The 24,949-nt window shown below is 40.5% G+C and overlaps 1 protein-coding gene across 3 annotated transcripts in view; it reads right to left on the reverse strand.

The window, feature by feature from the left end:
- ZRANB3 (zinc finger RANBP2-type containing 3) overlaps window positions 1–24,949 on the reverse strand; it is a 62,550-nt gene that overhangs the window by 27,082 nt on the left and 10,519 nt on the right. For all 3 annotated transcript variants that reach the window (XM_087884387.1, XM_034424155.3, XM_034424146.3), the window contains exons 3-9: window positions 20,753–20,771; window positions 11,163–11,341; window positions 9,659–9,890; window positions 9,035–9,120; window positions 7,568–7,739; window positions 6,430–6,558; window positions 4,799–4,918 (exon numbers count right to left, since the gene is read on the reverse strand). In XM_087884387.1, coding sequence (XP_087740513.1) covers window positions 4,799–4,918; window positions 6,430–6,558; window positions 7,568–7,739; window positions 9,035–9,120; window positions 9,659–9,890; window positions 11,163–11,341; window positions 20,753–20,767 — 933 coding nt within the window. In that variant the 5' untranslated portion in view covers window positions 20,768–20,771. The remainder of the gene's footprint in view (window positions 1–4,798; window positions 4,919–6,429; window positions 6,559–7,567; window positions 7,740–9,034; window positions 9,121–9,658; window positions 9,891–11,162; window positions 11,342–20,752; window positions 20,772–24,949) is intronic.

A 24,949-nucleotide genomic window follows, 5' to 3' on the forward strand; every position in this document is an offset into this window, starting at 1 on the left:
TCTCTAGGAGTCTCTAGAAGCCTCTCTAGGAGTCTCTGGAGGCTGGGGACAGGAAAAAACGTCACTTCTGTCCCACCAGGAGTCGGGAAATGGGCCCTTTCAGCCTCCCTAGGGCCTCCAAGGGAGTGGGAAATGCTGTTTTCGCCCTTCCTAGATGCATAGAGAGGATCTGGAGCCAGGTAACGATGAAAAATGGGCCTTCCCCACCGCTCCCAGGCCCTCCAGAGGCAGGAAACAGCCTGTTTCCCTACTTCTGGTGGGCCCAGAAGGCCCGAAAATCAGCTGGCCAGCGTGCGCATGCGCCCCAGAGCTAAGCTGGCGTGCCCACTAATATGGCTCTGCATGCCACCTGTGGCCCTATACCATCTCAGACAAATGGCTGTCCAGTTTTTTCTTAAAAGTCTCCAGTGATGAAGCACCCACAACTTCTGAAGGCAAGCTGTTCAATCATGAGGAACAGTGGTTCAGCAGCTTAAAGACATTGGATTTGTCGGCAAGAAAAAGCCAATTCTCCGCATTCCAGCAGTTTGATCCGTAGCACCACATGACGGAGTGCTTCCATCACTCACCTCATCTTCTGCCAACCTAGCAGTTCGAAAGCACACAAATGCAAGTAGGTACCATGCTGGTGGGATTAATGGTGGAAGCAAAAAACCAGCGGGCAGCGGAATGACCCAAATGCGAGGCAAAAACCAGCAGAGAAAATGGCCCAGATGTTGCTGACCCTCTAACAGAAAGCCATTAGCTGCTTTGTATGTGGAGCTAGTTGGCCTCTTGTGGTGGTGCACGGTGAGATAGCAAGTGAACATGAACTGAAGAAACCAGCAATCTTAGGCAGTCACTTTCTACTCCGCAATAATATTGTAGATTCCTGGCTTTCATGTACCAATGCCACAAAGTAAATAATAGTAATAATGGATTTTGTAAGTTTCCTACACTCCAGTGATATCATGGGGTTGTCTTTAAAAATGATCCAGAACCCTGAAATGGCACAACATGCAGCTGTTTAAATATTGGAAGAGCCAGGCAGTAGGGCAAGGAACACTTCTACTGAACCCTAACATTAAAATATTAACGTATAGTCAACTAGTTACAGTAAATTGATACAATAAAAATATTTGGAGAGTTTAGAATCATGATATGTTATCTGAAGTTGCAATATCAATTTCAATACATTTCAAATATTGCAGGACAACAATTCAAATTAACAGGGTAGTATCTACAAACATAATTATGTAACATTTACAAATCATAAACAAAACAAGTAAATGTAGCCAAATTGCTTGAAAATCCTCTTTCTTGCTCCCCGTCAAGAACAACTAGCTTAAAAAATTAACCTCACCAGCACTTTTGACATTAGCATTATAAATATTATATGCAAGAACAGTTAAAGCTATCCTGTACAAACCCAAAGAAGAGGACCTTGCTGACAATGAGCTCCTGCTTGTGGAGCTGATAGTTAAGAAATTTGGGGAAATAAAAATCTTAAATTTGCCTTCCACAATAATTTATTCTGCAGGTGAAATTGCAATGAATTTGGGTCTATGTGCTCCTTCTGACTTCTACTATTTAAAAATAAATTTCTGTTTTGTTCAATAAAATACCTAAAAACACGGACACAGAGAGACTGAAGAAAATTCCTGTATTTTCTTTTGCAATTAAAATTACGGATCACCTGAAAACCCAGTAGAATAGAACCCACTTCTATTCAGTAGAAAATAACCACCAAAGCTTATTCAAATTTATCTTAGCATCTTGGATGCCAAGGAAACAAGAGGTCAGGAATTAACCTCTCTATAAAGCTGTACACTATACTGCTTATGGTTTATAATTAGTTCCTTAGGCCTTGACCTCTCCACTTAATTGCTATTTATTATGTCCCTGCATTATAATACATTATCCAGTACATCTTCCCTCTTATCTATATAAAAAGTATCATTACTAAATTTCCAATAAAACCCCACAACAGCCTATCATTTGCTCAAAGATCCTCTTTTGGTTGAAACTGAACATTTTCTTCCTTAACCTCTAGTACACACTTCTCATAGTGCACAGCTCAGCAAATATTTTGTGCTGGTCATAAGTAAAACTCTGTTAAAATAGGACTGCTGAGCAAGCACCTTACTACCTTGCTGCCTTTAAAAGATGTGAAATGGCTTATTAGTGTGACTTGAGTAATATGTTCTGATTACAACCCTATGATCCCTATGTATACACTTAAAAAAAAAAAAGAAATAGAAAGTCACGACTACCATAAACTAAAGTTTGTTGTGAATTACATTTGAGTCCTGGTGGCTTTTATGTATACCTCTCTGTTTTCTTAGCACCGATTCATATTGCCTTCTTCCAAAAAAATTGATTTTATGACCTAGTCTAGACCCCTGGAATTCTCAAATGGCCCCTCATGGGAGCATTAACATGGCCAACTCTGCCTAAATTTGCATATTAGCCAAAGTTAATTAAGGGGTTGCACTTGGAGCTGAGGCATGCCATGCTAATTTGCATTAATTTGATCAAGAAAAATATAATAAGTATTGCTATTGCATACAGATGTTCCATGCTGCTTGTAGTTGGGGGTTGGAATATCAAAGTTGAAAATAATGAGGAAAATACAGTTGGATTGTACAGTCTAGGAAACAGAAAATGAATCAGGAGAATGACATTAGTTTCTGCAATGCTAACACAATCTTCAAACAACCAAACCAATGTCTGTGGACATGGACATCAACCGAGAAACACATACAAATAAAACTCCATAATTGGTATAATGAGATGGAAGAATTCATTTAGAATGGCAAAGATATATCCAGTTGCTCACTGTGGAATAGATCTTTTGTTGAAGTTCCAAGTAAGTTAATTTTGTTCTTTTGTTGAAGTTCCAAGTAAGCTAATGCAGAAGAATAAGTCACCCAGTTTCTAGGCTCTCATCTGGAGAATATAGCCACCATTTTAAGGAGACAACCAGAAACAGTTTTTAGAGGCCAAGGTATACACCAATCCCAAAGAAGAAGATTTAGCAGGGTGCACAAGCTTTCATAAATATCCTTAATTTCATATGCTAACAAAATAATGCTTAGTATCATTCAATGCAAATGGGAGTCCAACCTGACCATTGAGACACCACATATTCAAGCTGAATTTAGAAAGAGACATTATGGTTGATACACAACTGGATAATGAAAATAAATAAATAAAAGAATACTAAAAGGAAGTCAATATGTGCTTCATTGATGAAAGAAATACACTTGATTATGCAGGCCACATCATGCTGTGGAATGTCCTTAGAAAAATGTGGCAGAACATGACAAAGCAGATTGCCTTTAAATCAACAAGAGAATAAGACAAGCCTCCTTATTTATTCAGTCTTAATGATGAATATGTATAGAGGAATGCAGGATTGGAAGCAGATGAGCAAAGTCTTAAAATTGGAGAAAGAAAGACTATTAACCATATATGCTGATCGCTATTCTGATAGTAAAAAATTCAAAAACTCCAGTAATTAAAAGAGCATAGTGAAAACGTGGGGCTGAAATGAAATATAAAGGTCAAACGAATGACAACAATTACAGGCTTAGGTTTACTTGTTAGCCTAAGAATTATCAGACATTATTGAAATGGTCTATAGCTTCTGTCTTTTGGGACCAATAAGCACCATTAACAGAAACAGCGATCAAACAATATACTGGAGACTAGCACTTGACAGAGTTGCAGTGAAGAACCTGGAAAAGATATACAGATGGTACAGGCAATAGTTTTCCCTGTGATAGTCTAAGCTAGAAGACGTTGGGACTTTGAAGAAGCAGGATAAGAAGAGAATTGACAATTTTGAATTCTGATGTTGGGAAAGACTCCTGAGAATACCAAGGATGCCAAGAAAACAAGCAAAAGGATCATCTGACAAACCAGACTAGAGTTTTCTTTCGTAACACAAATGACTAGGCTGAAATTATGCTACATGAACATATTATGTGAAAACCCAGCTCTCTTGAAAAATCCAGAATATTGGGACACATGGAAGGAAAGAAGAGCAACAAGAAGAGAATCCTAACAACCAGCAACAAGGTGAATGGACTTTATTACAATAGTGATGAGTTCAACTCTTGGAAGACCAAAGGGTCAGGATAAGGACAGATACTTCATTGGTCATTAAGAATCAACACTATCTTGATGGCAATCATATACATCAAAGCATCCATATTAGTATATGATACTTGATAGTATGATAGGAACCAAAGTTGAGCAACATTTTTAGAGGAAAGGTGAAAGCTGCAGTGGGCTAAGACCAGATTGTGGGCGTGGATAGCAACAGAATTTCTCTGTAGTCTTTACAAGGACTAAACTTTATTAATCTGAGTGCTATAACCTCCTACATTGTTCTAGTATTAAGTCTTTAGTGCACTGCTTGTTGGCCTTCCAACAAGTTCTAACGAGTCACTTATTTACTATAAGTGAATAACAATTTGAGTAGTATCTTCCTCTTTCTGGCACCCCTCCCTAAACATTTTGGGACTGTTATATGGCTAACTGGGTATTTTGAAATTGCAGCCCCAACATAGGTGGAAAGTGCCATGTTGAGTAAAGCTAATGTATGCAGTGCTATCTGCTTTTAACTGTTAATTTTCACTTAATAATTGTTTGTTTTATAGAGGTTTTTAAAATACGCCACAATGGAAAATATGCCAGTAGTCAAAATGGTACAGACACAAGCTTCCCCCCTCTTTTTTTGTAACTGTGATATTCACGTCTACATCTTAATAAGAGCCTCCGATAGCAATCTAATTCCATAAAGCATATTTACCTTGCTTTCAATCACAGCCTCGGTACATGCCTGCAGCATACTTAAATGATGAGCAAAGACCAGAAACTTCAGTTCTTCATTCTCCAGCAGCAATTTAATATAATCCTTTACTGCACCTGCCTAAAATATATTGGCATGTTTTAATCTTATTGTAATTATTGAGAAAAGGAAATGCAAAGGGACAACAACAAAAGACCAGGTATCTTAAGTTATAAAACAAAACTGCATAAATAAACAATTAACTTCTATATATATCTATATCTATATCTATATATCTATATCTATATCTCTATATATGTAATCAAATGTAGACTCAGGTTAAGAAAAAGCAAACCATGGCATCTATTATATTATATACTGGTTCATCCACGTACTTCATCAAATTGGCTCATCAATTCCTATAAAGAGTTTTGTGCTACTTATGTTCAAAGCAAACAGGCAAGAATGACAAACAATACACACAAACACACACACCCCAACATAAAACACACTTACAATCTCTTAAGTTTTGGATTAAAATACTTTTTGAATGGAAGTATTTCTACTTAACTGTGACTAGGAATTCCTCAATTCAAGAAAGACTAATAAAATGTCTGCCAGCCCCTTGTCTATTCAGCAATCCAATATTTTATTTTTTTTTATTTTTTTATTTATTTTTTTTCTTTAATTTCTATACCGCCCTACTCCCGAAGGACTCAGGGCGGTGTACAGCCATGAAATATACTATATCCCAAATTATATCCACAGAAGCTGATGCTCAAGTTGGTCTTTTGAAGGGTTATGTCATGCAGTACAAAAAAACTGACTAGAGAAGTCCAGTTTGATAAAAAGATTACCTTTCAGAGTTCCTGAAATTAATATTCAAGTGCTGTTGTTAAGGATCAAGTACTACTAGTTAAATGTCAGAACATATATTTGTTATCATAGAAAAGTTTAAGTAAAATAAAGTACTTATTACTGTTTAAGTATCATTTTGACAATATATACTAAGATGAGGCAGTTTATGGACAAATTAAAAGTAGAATTTAGTTCAGGGGCTGTAGGGAATGAAGAATGGTTAACAAAATTCTCCCACGATGGTCTATTCATAGAAACTTTTGCTGGATCTAGGCATCTTACAGATGGAAAAATATTTCTTTCTCGTTTTCAAAATCTTTTTGTTATAAAAATGTGGATGCTTAAAATTAGAATACCACTTTATATTATTTCCAATTCCCAAGAAATGAAGTAAGAGGTGCCTTTTTCATTGTAATACCCTTTGGAATACCATTCCCCGCCGAAATTCATATGGTGCCATCCTGACTGTATTTAGAAAGGCCTTGAAAACTTAGCTTTTCTTCCAAGCCTTGGGTTGAGTAAATGGTGTGTCTTCTGTATTTGGGGAGACAAGATTGTTGGGTTTGTTCCCCCCAGAGGTTTGGGGTTTATCATTTCTACTATCAGTATTTTGCTGGTATTTTTTATTATGCACCACTCAAGAGTTGTTATAGAGCTGGGTAGCCTTGTAAATTTAAATAAGTAAATAAATAAAATGAATAATCTTTATCCAGCTGAGTGTTACGTTGTTAGAAAAAGCAGAATAGGAATAGGTACTACATTTTAACAACACTCACAAAGCATTTCAGGATTACCTTGGCAATGGCAGTCTGCTTAAACATACGTGTAATTAGACTCATCACTTGGACAAAGTCATCTTTAGTAGAGTCTAAATTTGAAGCCCTCATTAACTTCTCCCACTCTTCAAAGCTAGTATTTAATTCCTGCATAGAAGGAAACAACACTTAGAGGCAAAAATGTGAAAAGGCAAAACAATTACATTGTCTCTGAATCATACCATGTTTTCTCAATAAAGAACAATAGACTCTAACCTTTTTCGCTTAGCAATGTCAATGCACTGCGCGGTCATTGATAAATTCCTACCACGTATGGAAATTTACTGAAAGACTGAGAGAAAAGTAATAAAATAGGAAGTATAATTCATTCTATTTTAATCATAAATAAAACCATTATTTTGAAAATTTCAAAACTAGAACACTATTTAAATCAAAATGGCTATGTAAATTGTTTCTCAGTACTGCATTTATATTATCTTGCTAAAATACTTCTTTGTATGTGTTACTTGGATAATATGTGTATTCGTGAATATCACAATATTTTAGAAATGTATGAGTATGCACCTTATTGTACTGTTTTTTCTGTGATGTACATATATGCTGCATGTTCTTCTGAACATGCAATATAAATTATACTTATTCAAATTTTGGCTACCGGCTATAGTTGCTAGGGCTGTGTGGGCCTTTGGATTTAAGGAAAAAAAGAGGAAAAGATGCTTTGGAATGCATAAGGGCACTCATCCAGCACCTGCAAAGAATTCCTGCAATTACATAACTGCATTTTCAGCTGCCAGATTATCGGGAAAATATATATTTACTACACTATTTAAAACAGAGCCTCGCTCCTTGAGTTCACATTCTATTTATCACCAGCACTTTATCTATCAGTTTCCACCACAAAATAATATCCCACTGCCAGTTTAGCTTTTCTACTAAGTCAGAATAATGTTCTATTTACCCTGTATGACCTCTTATTTTACAATGAACCAGTTAGGTTCCCTATAATAGCAAAACTGAATAGAACTACTGAAGCTGTGCAACCCCTCAGTGATAACTTTTGGAACATGGCCATTCTTCTGTATACTTCACAAAGTCATTATACCTATGAAAATAGATCATGATTGACATATTTCTCAGCATGCTAATATCAGCTTACTTTAGCAGTATTTTTAGGAAGATCAAAAGGTATCCGTTGCCTAATTTTAGGTGGCAACTGTGTTAAAACTTCACTTTTCATTCGCCTAATCATTACGTTGCTTAGTAATTCATGCAGTTCATCTAAATTTGAAGCTCCTCTGCAGTCCCACTGTTGTCTTTTACCAAAATATCTGGAACAAGAACAATAAAAATAGAACAGCTCATTTAAAACGTCATAACATTTATTATTAAATTAGACATATATGTTCATACGAGCTTCTTTCCAAAGGAGGAAAATATAATATACCTATGGCATTCATCCAAATCTTAAATATCGTTATTTTATGATTCACATTTAAGCTAAATAGCAAAGTTATAGTTTAATATAGTAGGTTCAAATAGTATATTTGTTTTGCCTATATATTTTGTTTCTAATGGTAAAAAAGCTAAGACAGCTCAGAAAGTCTTGAGTCTGATGCTGTCCCACAGTTCTATGACTCAAATTAAAGCAGTAGAACAGGGATCCCCTGCCTCTGGGCCGCAGCCCACTATCAAGCCACGGCCTATTTGCAACAGGGCTGTGTGAGTGTTGGGCCGGCACACATGTGCAGCGCAACTCATATGAGTAGGTTGCGCGCACACACACACAGCTCAGCTTGGGCAAGTTGAGTTGCATGCACATGCACGACACCTGACGCTCATGCAAATTGGGCTGCGTGCGTGCCGGCCCAATGCTGATGCAGCCTAGTTCCTCTCTCCTTCCCCTTAGCCAGGCCGTCAAACTGCAAAGGTTGGGGACCACTGCAGTGGAATATGTGATGAACCAATGCATTGATATAGGACTGTTTGGAAATAATCATGGACAGAATGTTTCCAAGCCACCACTACCACAATAAAACCCCAAAACCACACATCCAGAGGTTTCATCCATATGAGCCCTGTATGAGTTATGAGAGAAAAGGGAGAAATTTTGTTTTGCAAAGTTTAGACTTACACATGGGCATTTTGTACTATGAAGTTATGCAACAAATTAACTAATTTTTTTCTACTATTACCTTGAAGTAATAAACTTTTTTAGCTAAGGTTTGCAACAGCTCAGTTATTTCCTGACAAGTAATGCTTATTGTTATGAACAGTACAATAAATATTGTTCTTCCAATAATTGCATACTGGAACTAAATTCAGTTTACAATATTACATCATGATTTTTTCCCCTTCCGTTCAATCGTATCTGATTCTCAGAGATTGCTTGGACGAGTCTCTGAAGTTTCCCTGGCAAAGTTTTTCAGAAATGGTTAGCCATTGCTTCCTTCTTAGGGTTAAGTAAGAGAAAGTGACGGGCCAAGTTCACTCCATTGGCTTTATGTCTAAGGTGGGAATAGAACTCAAGTCTCCTGATTTCTAGTCTTATGCCTTAATCATTATACCAAATTGGAACTGTACACTATGAATACATCTATGTATAAAAGGATGAAGAAGTCATTACCTGACATGTGCATTGCAGTATTTTTTTGCATACTCAGTCCATGTGCCAAATTTCTGTGGACAAAGTGCTTCAAGTTGCATGAAAAGCTGTTGAAATACAATAATAAATATTTTTAAAATGCCCATTAAGTCAGAAATCCTAACTGAAGCCCACTTTAAGTCCAGCCCATCTCCTTACTAAGAGTTTAATCAGCATAACTTCATTTATTATTGAGGTAAAATCAATGGTACTTCCCAAACAGCATCAGTAATGTCACTGATACAGGTACTACTGTGCGTTATTGAAGCTGCATCTTTAGTCCAAAAATCATTTTAACAATTCAAATTAAATCAGACTTCTCCACTCTTCCCTCCTCTAATTTTTTTTACCATCGCTTTCCAGTACGCATCAACTCTTGGGTGCCAAAACATATGCAGTAATTATGATTGTAACAGACCATTATTACAAATCAGACATCTGAAATAACAACCCTATGTTTACCACCAATCAGAGTGAGAAAGGGAATTTGAACATGCAAGGGATGGACAAGCATGTAGGTCCAAAGCCCATTGTCACCCTCCCATAATTGTTTCACCATGGCATGCACATTTCATAGGTTTTGAAACTTAAAGCGATTTTCAGAACCTCTTCAGGTCTTCCTAGAGCAGGAGTTCCAGTGAGGAGAACAGCTCGAATAGCATTCTGTACAATAGGCAGCAAAATCTTGCTACGAACTGCATTCCTGGATTTCATGTAATGGGACTCATCAATTATTACTACTTTGAATTTCTGTTTGCATAAAGTATCTATTAAAACATGAGCATCTGAAGTTAAGAGGCCGTAACCCAGGACAGTCACTTTGCTTTTAGGTATTTGCCTAGAAAATGAAAAGAACAAAAAAAAAAAATAGTAACTAAACTATATTCACATTAATCATCCATGACTACCTATTGCTTGAATGTATGCCTCATGAATAATTTCATTTATATTTAAACATATTTAGACTATCAACTCAAAGGGCTTCAGAAAATTTACAAGTATATAAAGAAGTTGCTATTAAAAATCTTAAGTGACAAGTGCTTCTTTCAAAGACTCTTAAATGACCGATATTATTAATATCTTTTTAAGGTCAGGAGTGGTTGCTACTAAGGCATAAGATGAACTGAGATTTGTTCAAAAGCATTTTGTTTCAAATATCCCACTAATTTCTTTAAAACGAAATTTAGTAAATTATATCCATTCAACCTATGATGAACAGAATAAATAGTTACCAAGGTGATCATCATGAAGAGCCATTTTTGAATAATAAAATAAGATTTATTTTAGCCAGTGAGACTGCAAAGTCTCCAGATTACATGTGGGTGACCGTAGCTGTGAGTTGATATTAATATATTAATCCTTAATATTAAGTTCAGAGGGCAACAGTATCTAGGACAGTGCTGCATCAGCTTCTCCTCATGTGCTGGTGGTCCCAAAGGGATGGCTAGAGTTCAAATATTTAAAACACAGCACCCTGATTTGGGAAGCAAAGAAACTCATTGTGTGTTTGTAAAAACCGGAGCCCTCAACCCATTACCTAGAACAGCAAGCATTCTTAAACAGAAAGTGCTGCCCAGTCCTTTTAAGTCTTTGAAAATCAACATAGTAAGGAATAAAAGCAAGTATTGAAAAGGGTTTTTTTTTTAATTGCAAGATATAATTAATGCCAATCACACAAACAAGAGCTTCCCGTCTTCCTCCTCTCACCTAATAACTATCACTACTGACAAGGAATGCTTTCCACTTGCTTTTTTTAGATCAACAGTTCAAGCTATAGTCTATCTGTTTGGCCCATTTCTTTTAAAAACTCAAGACAAAATATTCAGATTAGCAAACTGTGTGATATAACCCTAATCAGAGCCTCAAAAAACAAGGGGGAAAAATAACACAGCTCTTATTCTGTCTTCCAACTTATTATGTCGTTTTTGTATTAGCGCTCCAGCATTGGAAAGCAGTTTATTAATTCCAATTCTTCAAAACAAATGTCAGTTTTTCCATTTTCTGCTGTAAGAGCTGAGATTGTACGTACCCTGTCCTGTCTAACAAGAAAGGAGATTAAACCATCTGGTACCCATTTCAAAAATAATGCCATTGCTAATATATCACTCACCAAATGTCAGTTTTATTTTGTACGACGATGATATCCTCTGGACAGAGATCTGGAATCCATTTTTCCATTTCATCAACCCAAGGATATCTCAGGGATGAGGGCACCACTATTAACAGAGGCCATTCATTTTTATAGTGGTATGATACAGCTATTGCTTGAATAGTCTTCCCCAAACCCATCTAAAATGCAATCAATTGAAAGGAGAAAAATACAGTATTTGTGATAGGTCTTCATCTAAAGATATAACTAGATACAGATATACTAGGGTTGTTACATGTGCAACAGTAGCTGACCAATCTATCAGTATATAATAACGGTGAAGTAATCACATTTTCTACTTGTATGCATGAATAACAAAAATTAAATTTGTCCCTTAGCACTCTAGTCATTAAGCTTGGGACACTCCTTTGGAGCTTTACACTGTACAATTATGTTTTCACCATCTGAAATGAATTTTGTGTCATCTGCAAATTTGACATCTTCACTTGATATGCCTAATTTTAAATTGTTTACAAACTAGTAAAATAACAATGAACCTAAATCAGATTCTTGAAGGGCTGCACTTCTTATCTCCCTTCATTGTGAAAATTATCCATTTATTTCTACCCTTTGTTTATTGTTGTTCAACCAGTTGCCAATCACTCAGAAGACTCTCCTGCATTTCTATGACTGTTTAACTGGATATAAGTCATTGGATACGAGACAGGCAGCAAAAAAGAAAGAAAGAAAGAAAGAAAGAAAGAAAGAAAGAAAGAAAGAAAGAAAGAAAGAAAGAAAGAAGATAGATGTTAGTGTGCAATTAAGAGATTACATATATATATTCAGTTATAAATAGAGTTCTTTTGTCATCTTCATTCACACTATTTCTCTAAAACTAAATCAGTGTAATTGTAAATGTGGTAATTGAGTGATAATGAATATATTCATGAATATTTCTCCAGTGAAATGGACCATTCCTGACACAATATGCGTGTAGTTACTAAAATCAACAAAATAAGTGTGCATTCAACTGGAGGCATCAAAATTGTTAAGACAGCAGCATGCCTATTCTTCTCCAAATTATTTATTTACCTGTATTTAATTTATGTGCTGCCCATCTTGTCCAGAGAAGACACTGGGTGGCTTACAAACATTATAACTAAAATAATAAAGCAAAATATAACAACAGTAATAAATACTGTTAAAAGATAGGAAGGGGGAAACACAAAGTATACAGGGAGGGGTATAGTCTTTCCTAACCCAACAACCAGCTTCGGAGTGGTGCACTTTCTTTGGGGTCCCAGGCCAACTGGCAGAGCCAGGTCTTCAGGCCCTTATGGAAAGTCATAAGGGTGGGTGCAGATCTCACACTGGGGGTATGATGTTCCAAAGGACAGGAGCCACAACAGAAAAGGTTCTTCTCCTGGACTCCATCAGCCGAACTTCCTTGACTGACAGGGTCTGCAGCATGCCTTGTCTGCCGGCAAGGGTGGGATGGGCCAATTCCACTGGAGCGAGACAGTTCTTCAGATAACTGGACCCATGCCATGATGGGCATTAAAGCTAATAACCAACATCTTGAACTGCATCCAGAACCAAACCGGCGGTTAATACAGTTTGCAGAATAACAGTATAACATGGACCACCCTAGGAGTCTCAAGAACTGCCTGTACCCAAATTATGGGATTACTTTTGTGAGCCGGGTGTGGAGGGGCTTAGTGCAAGTATGGAAGAGGGCAATTCCATCAGGACCATGGTTGGGAGGGGCAGATACGGCGGGAGCAGGGGGCCATATCGTGTTAGGGGGGCACGCACCCGCTGTCTTCAAGCAGTGGCATGCCTTGGCCCCCAAGGCTCCTTTCGTTCCCCGGGTTGTCCAGAGCTTCAGAGCTCAGGCCTTAGGCTGATGCTGTGCAACGCCAGGTCCGTGGTTAATAAGGCCCCCCTCATCTGCGAGTTAATTCAGGAGGGGGGAGCGGACCTGGTGGGTATTACAGGGACCTGGTTGGGCCAAGAGGGGGGTCCCCCTCGTAGAAATGTGCCCACCAGGTTTCCGAGCATTTCATCAGCCAAGGGTCCAGGGCAGGCGTGGGGGTGGGGGTGGCGGTTGTCATTAAGGAAGGTCTTGATCCGAGGGAGACCTCTGTACCACAGATAGCCGGATGTGAGTCTCTCCTGGAGAAGTGGGGCCATCGGATGCAGGTGGGCCTGCTGATCACGTACCTGGCTCCCTGCCACGTGACAGCGGCCCTGCCTGAGCTTCTCAACGTTATTGCCGGAGTGGCGATTGATACCCCCAGACTGGTGGTCATGGGGGACTTCAACCTGCCGTCGGCTGGTGAGGCGTCTGAGGTGGCCCAGGAGTTCATGGCTTCCATGACGGCCTTGGACCTGACACAACTAATTCATGGCCCTACTCACACAGGAGGACACACTCTGGACTTGGTTTTTGTCTCTGGTCAGTGGTTGAATGGCCAGGATATAGGGGATATAGCTATTGAGCCCCTGTCATGGGCTGACCATTCTCTCCTGAGGCTGGACTTTCTGACCACTGCACCCCATCGCAGGGAGGTGGAACTGATTAGGTGGTTCCGCCCCAGGCGCCTGATGGATCCGGAGAGATTCCAGAGGGAGCTTGGGCCATTTCCTGAGGCTTTGGCTCACGACACGACTGAAGATCTGGTGGCCGCCTGGGACAGGACGGCCGCCGGGGCTTTGGATCGTGTCGTGCCTTTGCGGCCTCTGACCCGGTGCCGCACCTGCCCAGCTCCTTGGTTCACCAAGGAGCTGAGGGAGATGAAGCGCCGGAAAAGACGCCTACAGAGTGGTTGGAGGGCCAGTCGTTCCGAATCCGATTGAACACTAATTAGGTCTCATATTAAGACCTATTTAGTGGCAATAAAAGCAGCCAAGTGTGATTACTTTTCCGCTCTTATTGCATCGGCAGATAACCGCCCAGCCGCCTTGTTTAGAGTGACCCGCTCCCTCCTACAGCAGGGAGGCGGGAGGACCCCTTGCAAGGGCAGGCTGAGGATTTTGCACAGTATCTGCACGATAAAATCACTCAGATTCGGGAAGGCCTGGACTCTGACTGGGTAGATTCTGGCGGGGTGGCTGAGGCGGGTCTTGAGAATGTTATCTGGGATGAGTTCGATCCTGTGACTCCTGAGGACGTGGACAGGATTCTGGGGAGGTTAAACGCAACCATATGTTTACTGGACCCGTGTCCCTCCTGCCTGGTACTGGCTACCCGGGAGGTTACGCGAAGCTGGCTCCAGAGGATTATAAATGCTTCTTTGGGGGAGGGCTTCCTGCCGCCTGCCTTGAAAGAGGCGGTGGTGAGGCCCCTCCTTAAGAAGCCTTCTCTGGACCTGGCTGTTATGGCTAACTACCGTCCTGTCTCCAACCTTCGCTTTATTGCGAAGGTTGTTGAGAGTGTGGTTGCGCAACAGCTCCCGCAGTACCTGGATGAAACCGTCTATCTAGACCCGTGCCAGTCCGGCTTCAGGCCTGGGTACAGCACGGAAACGGCACTGGTCGCGTTGGTTGATGATCTGTGGAGGGCTCGGGACAGGGGTTGCTCCTCTGTTCTGGTCCTATTAGATCTCTCAGCGGCTTTTGATACCATCGACCATGGTATCATGCTGCACCGGCTGGAGGGATTGGGGGTGGGAGGCACCGTGTTGCGGTGGTTCTCCTCCTATCTCTCCGACCGGTTGCAGTCTGTGTTGGCAGGGGGGCAGAGGTTGACCTCGAGGCGCCTTGTTTGTGGGGTGCCACAAGGGTCGGTCCTCTCACCACTTCTGTTCAACATTTATGTGAAGCCGCTGGATGAGATCATCCGTGGATTTGGGGTGCGATGCCATCGGTACGCTGATGACACTCAGCTGTACATCTCCACCCCAAACTACCCCAACGATGCCCTTGAAGTGATGTCCCAGTGTCTGGAGGCCGTGCGGGTCTGGATGGGGAGGAACAGGCTTCGACTCAACCCTTCCAAGACCGAGTGGCTGTGGATGCCGGCATCCCGATATAGCCAGCTGGTGCCATCGCTGGCTATTGGGGGCGAGTCACTGACCCCCACAGAGGGGGCTCGCAACTTGGGCGTCCTCCTGGACACATGGCTGTCTTTAGAAGAGCACATGACAGCTGTGGCCAGGGGGGCTTTTTATCAGGTTCGCCTGATATGCCAGTTGCGCCCCTTTCTGAGTCGGGATTCCTTATGCACGGTCACTCATGCTCTCGTCACTTCTCGCCTGGACTATGGCAACGCTCTCTACATGGGGCTCCCCTTGAGAAGCACCTGGAGGCTCCAACTGGTCCAGAATGCGGCCGCGCGGGTGATTACGGGAGCGACATGGCGCTCCCATATAACACCTCTCCTGCGTGAGCTGCACTGGCTCCCGGTGGTCTTCCGGGTGTGCTTCAAGGTGTTGGTTCTCACCTTTAAAGCGCTCCATGGCTTAGGGCCAGGGTATTTACGAGACCGCCTTCTGCTACCGATAACCTCCCACCGGCCAATACGCTCTCACAGAGAGGGCCTCCTCAGGGTGCCGTCAGTCAAGCAATGTCGGCTGGCGGCCCCCAGGGGGAGAGCCTTCTCTGTGGGAGCACCCGCCCTCTGGAACGAGCTACCTCCCGGAATACGGCTGATTCCGGATCTCCGCACTTTCCGTAAGGCCCTAAAGACGTTTTTATTTCAGCAAGCTGGCCTGGCCTGAATAGGTTTTATGGGTTAGTTTTTTAATTGTATAGCTAGGGGTTTTAAACTGGGAGGCCGTTTAATTTAATTTATTTTTAGTTATCTTAACTTTTATATCATGTTATTTTAATTCTCGGCTGCTCACCACCCTGAGTCCCTTCGGGGAGAAGGGCGGGATATAAATTTAATAAATAAATAAATAAGTTTGTTTATTAAATTTGTTATAGTAACTACATTCCAAAATACTCTTGGCCAGGCACCACTATTATTAGTAGTAAAGTAAGGAAAGGATTTCAGAATTTTATCTTGAGTTTAAGGCATCTGTCGCAGGTTGTTTTTCGAACTAAAAATAACCAGATTGGCCCAGATTCAATAAAGACACAGAGCACAGGAAACTTGGTTTTCTTGTTATCTCCCTTTAATGGCTGGGGAAGACTTTTATTTTACAAAACAAGGAGAATTTACAAAAAAGAGGAAAGAATAAGTGCCTTCAACTATATCAGAAACCAGTATCTTATAACTAAAATTATATTTTATTTTAATTATTTTCTAAAAGATATTATCTAGACTATATTCTTTAAAATCCAGTTTTACCCTATTTTCATACCTTCCTATTCTATATCTCTAATACACAGGTAGTCCTCACTTAGCGACTCTAATTGGGATCCACAATTCCATTGCTAAGCAAAACATTACATGACCTCCCTGCAACAGCAGTCTTAGTTGCGCATGTTAAGAGACTCACCCGTGGTCATTAAGCGAGACATCACAGAATTGTGATTTGCCACCTGCTGCCAGCATTCCAATTGACTTTGCTTGTTAGAAGCAGGTTGCAAAGGTCACAATGGCAATCATTGTGCAGATCACTGTGACTATCGTAAATGTTCAGTAGTTGCCAAGCAACCAAATCACAATGTAACCATGGGGATGATAGTCATAAGGGAAATGTAACCATGGGGATGACAGTCGTAAGAGCATTGGTGATGCTTATTTCAGTGCAATCGCAACTTTCAACAGTCGTTGACAAATCATCATTAAAAGAGAACCATCTCTGTATGTTTATTGCTGCCCTCTATATATCTTTTATCTTAAGAACTTATTTCTGGCTTTAGCATTTGCAGGTGATACTGAACTGTATCTTCCAGTAAAACTGCATAGTTCACTATAATCAATCAAAATTGATTAAGGCATTGATAGATTAAGAAAATTCAAATACAGTTCTTACAGTGTTGGAGAGATTCCCCCCTTGATAGGTCATGGTGAGCCAAAACACCCGTGAGGAGAAAATGTCATGGCGTTTTCATAAAGGGATTGCTTTCATTGGGCAAGTTTTTATAGCCCTTCAACCTCTCTCCTTCCCACCCTGCTCCCAGGTTTGTTTCGTATAGGTATTAATACAGGAAAATTACATGTTGGTAAGGACTAGTTTCATCGTTAAGACATGTCCAACCTGTGGCCCTGGACAGCTAGTAATGCAGCTCCACAAGATAATAAAAAAAAATTAAAAATAAAGGAAGTTTGTTATTTATGTATATTTTATATGCGGTCCAAGATAATTCCTCTTCACTCAATGTGACCAAGGCAAGCCAAAAGTTTGGACAACCATGATCTGGCAGATATGGGGTGCCAAATTAAAGTAAAACCAGGAAATAATTATTTAACTGGGGTTAACTGGATTAATTGGGATTAAGGCAAGAAGTTATTTTTCAGCTCACAAATTTAAGAGACGCTGCTCACAAAAGTAAATAGGGAGAGCAATCTTATTTAAGCAGTCTTTCTTCCATGTGTTAATTAAAAAATGTGGTTCAATCATAGAACAACTCTGTATATATCTCTATGGTTACTCTCTATATCACTATAATCTTTTCCACATAGTTCAATCTGTCTATCTGATTCTGGCGTCTGTTTTCTATTTCTGTTCTGTCAAAGTCTTGACTTTTGTCTTTGCTTCTCCTGCTGTGTGTTCCTGGCTGGGCTTCCTGGCTCTTCTCCTCTTCCACAGCTTGCCTCAAGCTGAGGGACACATCTAGAATAACTTTCCCTACACTTTAGGTCTGGGGAAAGGGGGGGAAAAAAGATTTCTCCCCATCTACCCTTAGTTTTTACTTGTTACTTTTATTCCTGGGTGTTGAGGTTTCTTGATTCAGCCTATTCTTCACAAGACCTGTGGCTGCAGACTTCCCAGGCAACCATCTTCTCTACCTGTTGTTTGAGGCAACTGAATCATCCTGACAATGAGGGAGGGCCAAGGAGGAGGAAAGGAAGGCAGTTTATAATCTCCTCATGCAGTCTGTCCTTCCACAGCATCTCTGTCTGATAAAGGGACGAATCTTTGCTCTCATTACTATACAGGTAGTCCTCACTTAATAACCACTCATCCAGTGACTGTTCAAAGTTACGGTGAACAAATAGTACTTATACTGATCTCCGAAGTTACATCCATTATGATGCCCCAGCAGCTACATGATCAAAAATTTGGGCACTTGGCAGCCTGCCTACACTTACAATTGCAGGGGCTTCCCCACTTGCCTTTCTCCCCCATCTCTGCCGATTTTGCCACCCTGCAAATGACTTTTGTGGTGCTGGAAAAGACAATCCTGAAGTAAATCAACCCTGACTGTTCTTTGGAAGGAGAGATACTATAGCTGAAGCGCAAATACTTTGGCCACCTAATGAGAAGAGAGGACTCATGGGAAAGGGCCCTGATGTTTGGAAACATTGAAGGCAAAAGGAGAAGTGGATAACAGAGGATGAGATGGTTAGATAGTGTCATGAATGCAATGAGCATGAATTTGGGCAAACTCTGGGAGACAGTGGGGGATGGAAGGGGGCCTGGCGTGCTATGGTCATGAGGTCACAAAGTATTGGACATGACTTAGTGATTAAACAACAATAACAATGATTCTCCACAGTGGGGGCAGCAATGTTAGAGCTGAAGTACTGAGGCCTTCAGCCAACTGCCGCACCCTCCCCCCCAGCCTTTATTTCAGCCAAGCGCTGCTGCTGAAGAGTGGCACTTAAGCCCCACACCACGGACAGCCACTCCACTGCAACAGTGCCAAGCGCCAGCTACCAATGCCCTTCCCCATCTTCCTTCCAGTGCTGATGAGGCGCTCTCCACACCTGGCCCTATGCTGGCCATGCCAGGCCTTTTTGCCAAGGCCACTTGCCCTGTTCTCCAAATAGTATGAGCTGATCTCGTGATGCTTCGGAAGGCCTCAGAAGCTTTCTGAAGACTTGTGAGAACAGTGCACGCTATTTGGAGAAGGAATGAGCCGCCTCAGGAAGAAGGCCTGGTGAGGCTAACAGTTGCCTCACATGGAGCCAGGTAGGGCACGCCTTGCAAGCAGCAGGAGGAAGATGGCAAAAGTCAATTGGGACAGCAGGGCCTGCAGAGCACAGGGTGGACAAGGCTGTGTGCTTGAGGAGGCACTCCTTAATGGCGGTATTGAAGTAGAGACCTTATATGGTGGCGGCTAGCTGAGACTGTTGAAGGCCCGGGTCTCTAGTTCAACCCCAGCTTTGGTGCCAAGGAGTGTTGATGTGCAAAAGTCAGTGTGTTTGTGAAATGGAGGTAGACCCTTATTGAGGCACAGGGTTGGCAGGAACCAAGGTAGGAATGGTTTGAATTGCGGTGAATCCTTGCCTAACAACTGGAGGGATTTGGTTAACAATAGCACTTAGACTTGTATACCGTTTCACGGTGCTTTACAGCCCTCTCTAAGCGGTTTACAGAGTCAGCATATTGACCCCAACAATCTGGGTCCTCGTTTTATCCGCCCCGGAAGGATGTCCAGTATTTTCCACTAGAATGGACCACTTCTCCTTCATTATATGCTGTCATCTTGTGGAACTACGATTTCACATTTTGGTGTATATAATACTAATATGAATGGATACCATACCAAAAAATCTTGGATGGTACTTAGAAAATATGCACATTGACAAAATTTTCATCAGTCAACTGCAAAAAGCCATACTGCTTAGATCTGCACATATACTAACCTGATATAGTAAAACATCTCAAGTAGTTGGGAATAATGCCAACACCTATGAAGGCTAACACCAGCTAAAGAACTGGCAGTTGTGACTTCACATTGTTGTGAACAAATAATAATAATAATAATAATAATAATAATAATAATAATAATAATACTGGAGGATAAAAAATAGGTTGCGGGGCACCAAAATTTACAATGAGAATGGTTTAATGACTATATACCACTTCATTCAAAACATTCTACTACACTTTCCTAATATAATAAAAATGACCATCAGCAAAAAGAAAAGAAAAAAAATCTAATTATTCTGCATTTAACAAGATTTACCTTTCAAGAAAACTCGTATTCTTCCAGTTACATTGTCCTACAATTTCAACACTGATATTAAAGATGTATTTTTATTATTGCAACTTTTAAAAGTATGTGCATCTTTCTTTGGAAGAAAAAACACATTTATCAATCTAGATCACATATAGGCAATTTCTAGACTTTCTTTTTTTTTAATTTAAAAAAACAGCCCATAAAATACCGTCTATTTTTTCTTGGCTATTACAGTAAACAGTTCACATATTAATGGGACTCCATTTAGCTTGGAAAGGATCATCAGAAGGAAAGGGATGAGGCTCCCTATCCAGCAGCCCTATTCAAAATAATTTCAGGAAAAAAAGAGAAATCTGCTTCTCTTTGCTTCCTAGCATTCCTGCTGAAAATTAGAGAATGAGAGTAAAGCCCCGATCCAACAAGGAAATCTGATACCAGAGCCACAAAAATTCCTGACACACATATATATATTATAAATGTTAAGAAAACTATGCTGAACTATCATGTGTTTGAAACAATTATGAAACAAGTGTTTAAGACAGAAAGAGAGAGGGAGGGAGGGAGGGAGGGAGAGAGGAGTCACTTACCTCATCTGCAATCATACACCTAAGAGAAAAATAAAACAAATTAGGATAAAACCAAAACAAAGCATTATTTCAATTGCAAATTAATTATCAGGAAGCAATTTCTAACATGGCTTAATAAACAATTTCCCCAAGACTTAAAGCCTGATATAAGCAATCTTTTTCTCTAAATTGGCTTTAGATTTGTGCCTCTTCAAATCCAAAGTCATTCTTTAACTAAGCTACAAGACAACTTTTATTTGAAAATGAAGAGTATTTCCCAATAGTGAAATCCAAATTTTTTTTACTACCGGTTCTGTGAACATGGCTTGGTGGGCGTGGTGTGGCTTGGTGGGCATGGCTTGGTGGGTGTGGCAGGGGAAGGATACTGCAAAATCCCCATTCCCACCCCACTCCAGGGAAAGGATACTGCAAAATCCCCATTCCCACCCCACTCTGGGGCCAGCCAGAGATGTTATCTGCCGGTTCTCCAAACTACTCAAAATTTCCACTACCGGTTCTCCAGAACCTGTCAGAACATGCTGAATTTCACCCCTGGTATTTCCTCATGACATACTGATTTCCATTGACATCTCCTGCTTGATCACCTTTCAAAACTTAATTCAGATTTCTGTATCATCTAGCATATTTTTGATATATGGAGCTGTGATGGCCAAGCTTTAAATCTGCATTTTAATGAGTATTCTGTGTAAGCTTGAATCTATTCACTCCGAGTTCTTGAGATGATAACGCTGAAGGGATTATGCATGTTACCATGAGAAATGTTGGATTAAATCTATTTTAACTAAGTAATTCAATCAATTTATTATTACAGTCTTAGACCAGAGACCAGAACAAATAAAAGCACTCAGTATATATACAATTAAACATTCTAGTATAAAATAATAACTAACTAAAATCTATAATAAAATCCAGTCTGTCAATTATACATGGTCTGACTATGAGATAGTTGCAATCCCTAAATCGTGTGCCCATTGTAGGTTCAACGCTAAAAGGGAAAGGACTAAGCAGTGCAAAGTGTTTGCCAGAATTGTTATATAACATCACTATGGTGGAGAAGACACGTGTTTGCGATGAATCCCCAGTGCTGCTGCGCAGAATCTGGCCATTTGCGCTGTAGTTATGGACTGTTCATCCTTAAGCAGCCACTGAAGATAGATAATGTCGGAACAGCCAGGGTACCTAGCAGTTATTGGCAGAATATGTTTTTTCCTGTATAAAAGAAACATCTAAGGAGCATGTGACTCAGTAAGTAACTCATTTTCAGTCGCCTTATCAGATAAATTTAATTTATGTAATTAAATAATTGTGAAATTACAGAATGTTTTGGTGGAACAGCTTTTCACATACGAAGATCAAACCAGATCTACGCTAAGCAACAATCAACAGGGTTTTTTAAATAATTGAAATATTGTATTTAATCAGAAGGAAAACCCTTTTGTTGTTGTTGAAGGAATGCAATTTTAAAATGGCAGAGTCCTCAAATAAAAACACGATGATGAAATGGAACTTGGTGGAATGGAAAAGGCAAGTGGTACGGCTGAGAATGAAAGCGAAGGGAGGGATGGGAGGCAAGTTAAAGAAGAAAACTGGGAGCTCCTATTTGCAACTAGTCAAGGATAACGAAAGTCAGGGGCCAAAGCAATGGTGAAATCCAAATTTTTTTACTACCAGCTCTGTGGGCGTGACTTGGTGGGTGTGGTGTGGCTTGGTGGGCGTGGCAGGGGAAGGATACTGTAAAATCTCCATTCCCACCCCACTCCAGGGGAAGGATACTGCAAAATCCCCATTCCCACCCCACTCCTGGGGGAAGGATACTACAAAATCTCCATTCCCACCCCACTCTGGGGCCAGCCAGAGGTGGTATTTGCCAGTTCTCCGAACTACTCAAAATTTCCGCTACCGGTTCTCTGAACTGTTCAAAATTTCTGCTACCGGTTCTCTAGAACCTGTCAGAACCTGCTGGATTTCACCCCTGGGCCAAAGGGAAAATGGGCAAACTTGCAGGCTTTAATACAGATGTATATTACTTGGGCAGGCATCCTAGCATATGTCTGGAACAGGGACAAAGACACATGTAAGTGAAATAGAATTTTTATAAGGAATTTTTATAATTTCTAGGTCTGTGGTTGGTTCAAATACCAGGGGTAGACATTGAAGAACCTTCAGATGGTAAAGAAGATATAAGATATATAGCAGGAAGGAAATATTAAAGTGTAAGAAAAGAACCTAGCTATTTACTAGAGCAAGGTTTACATTACTGTTGTATATTAATAGCAGATAGCTGATTTTTAAAATTATATAACATGTTTTTATAGAGGCTGTGCCTCCTTATTTTAAATTCCTTATCTTTGTTAACAATATAATCTATCATCTGAAGCTTTATTAAAGATTTTGGTCAGTGTCTCCTTTATTAATGAAATAAAAGCAAACTACCTACACCATCAGAAAGGTTACATGGTACTAAAGCAAAAAACAAAAACAAAACAAAAAACAGATCTTCGGATTTTTCTTTTTTTATGGAGATTCAAAAATAAATTCTGTCATATGTTTTGACTGCTATGAGCAGGACATCTTGTCTTTGAAGTTCAATTAGTCATTTCCTTTTAACTGATAGTTACCCAATTGAGAATAGATAATTTGCATACCATCTGTCCCAACTATGTGACAACTATATCAAGAACTCTAATTTCAGACTTGAAGCATTTCATTTCAAGCTATAAACTCAGTTAGAACAAACAAATGTGCCAAAAGAGAACATTAATTAATATTCAGCATACTAGAATATATTAGAATGTTAATATGTCTACCCTCCTGGATGAAAAGACTGAAAACAAAAGATGAATAGTTTGCTTGCAACCAAACAATTTAAAAACAGAATGGCTTTGGGTATTTGAGCCTCCTGATGATACGGTTTTTCCACAATAAATCTTGGATAGGGTGTTATTGCCACAGTCAGAGAGTTTTCTTGGACTTATGGCTCCTGAAACAAGGAAGTGGCAGCCATGGACAGGAGGACCCTTTACACACCTTGGGTGTGCCAGTTACACCCATTCCCAGATCGGTAGGTTTTGTTCAGTCATGCATGTCTTTGTGAGCATTTATCTGTACCGCAATACCCTCTACATGGGGCTTCCCTTGAAGAACATTCAGGGGTTCAAATGGTGCAAATTCGGCTGCCTGTGTAGTAAAGGGTGTCAGGTATTCTTCACATCTAACACCACTGCTTTGTGAGCTGCATTAGTTGCCAGTGTGTTTCTGAGTGCAATTCAATATGCCAGTCGTCATCTTTAACGCCCTCTATGGCTTAGGTCCGTGATGGCGAACCTATGGCACGCGTGCCATAGGTGGCACACATAGCGATATCGGTGGGCACAGGAGCCCACATGCATGCACCGGCCAGTTGATTTTTGGGCCTTCTGGGCCCACAGGAAGTAGGGAAACAGGTGGGACTGGAAGTTGGCAAACGGGCCATTTCTGGCCTCCGGGGGGCCTCCGGGGGGAGGCCGTTTTCACCTCCCCAAGCTTCTAGAAAGGCTCTGGAGCCTGGGGAGAGATAAAAACGGGCCTACCGGGCCATTCCGTGCCAGGAGCAGGGGGAAGTGTGGGGGAGGGTCATGCACACATGTACAGGGGGCAGGGCACATAGAATTATGGAGGTGGGAATGCGTGCGTGCGACCCCCCTCCCCCTGGCACACGATGGCAAAAAGGTTAGCCATCACTGGTTTAGGTGCTGGGTTAACTGAGGAACCGTCTCCCTGTAGTTGTTTCTATCTGTCCACTTTGTGGTTAGGCATATTGCGGGTCCCATCAGTGAAGGAATGTCAGCTAGCAAGAACCAGGAGATGCATCTTCTCTGCTGTAGTTCCTGCCTTCTGGAATATTCTTTCTTTAGATATCAGGATTATCCCCAAGCCTGTTGACCTTTTGCAAGGTTGTGAAGATTTGGTTGAGTGCTTGGGCCTGCTCTTCCCCTCCCCCACTGAGTGGGTTAAAAGTGTGTTAATACAGCCATATTGTATTAACAGATTATTTTGTACTGTTTTTTTTGTTTTGTTTTATGATTTATACTGCCCAGCTACTAAAATATAAATAAATTTTTAAAAATCTAAAAATGATACCAATTTTACTTCAAGTTGATTCTACCAACAAACTTAAAAATACATCAACCTCAATCTAGCTTAAATGTACAATGATTC

The sequence above is a fragment of the Pantherophis guttatus genome, chromosome 1 (assembly GCF_059756535.1).
Source record: "Pantherophis guttatus breed Tessera chromosome 1, ASM5975653v1, whole genome shotgun sequence".
NCBI classification, from domain to species: domain Eukaryota; kingdom Metazoa; phylum Chordata; class Lepidosauria; order Squamata; family Colubridae; genus Pantherophis; species Pantherophis guttatus.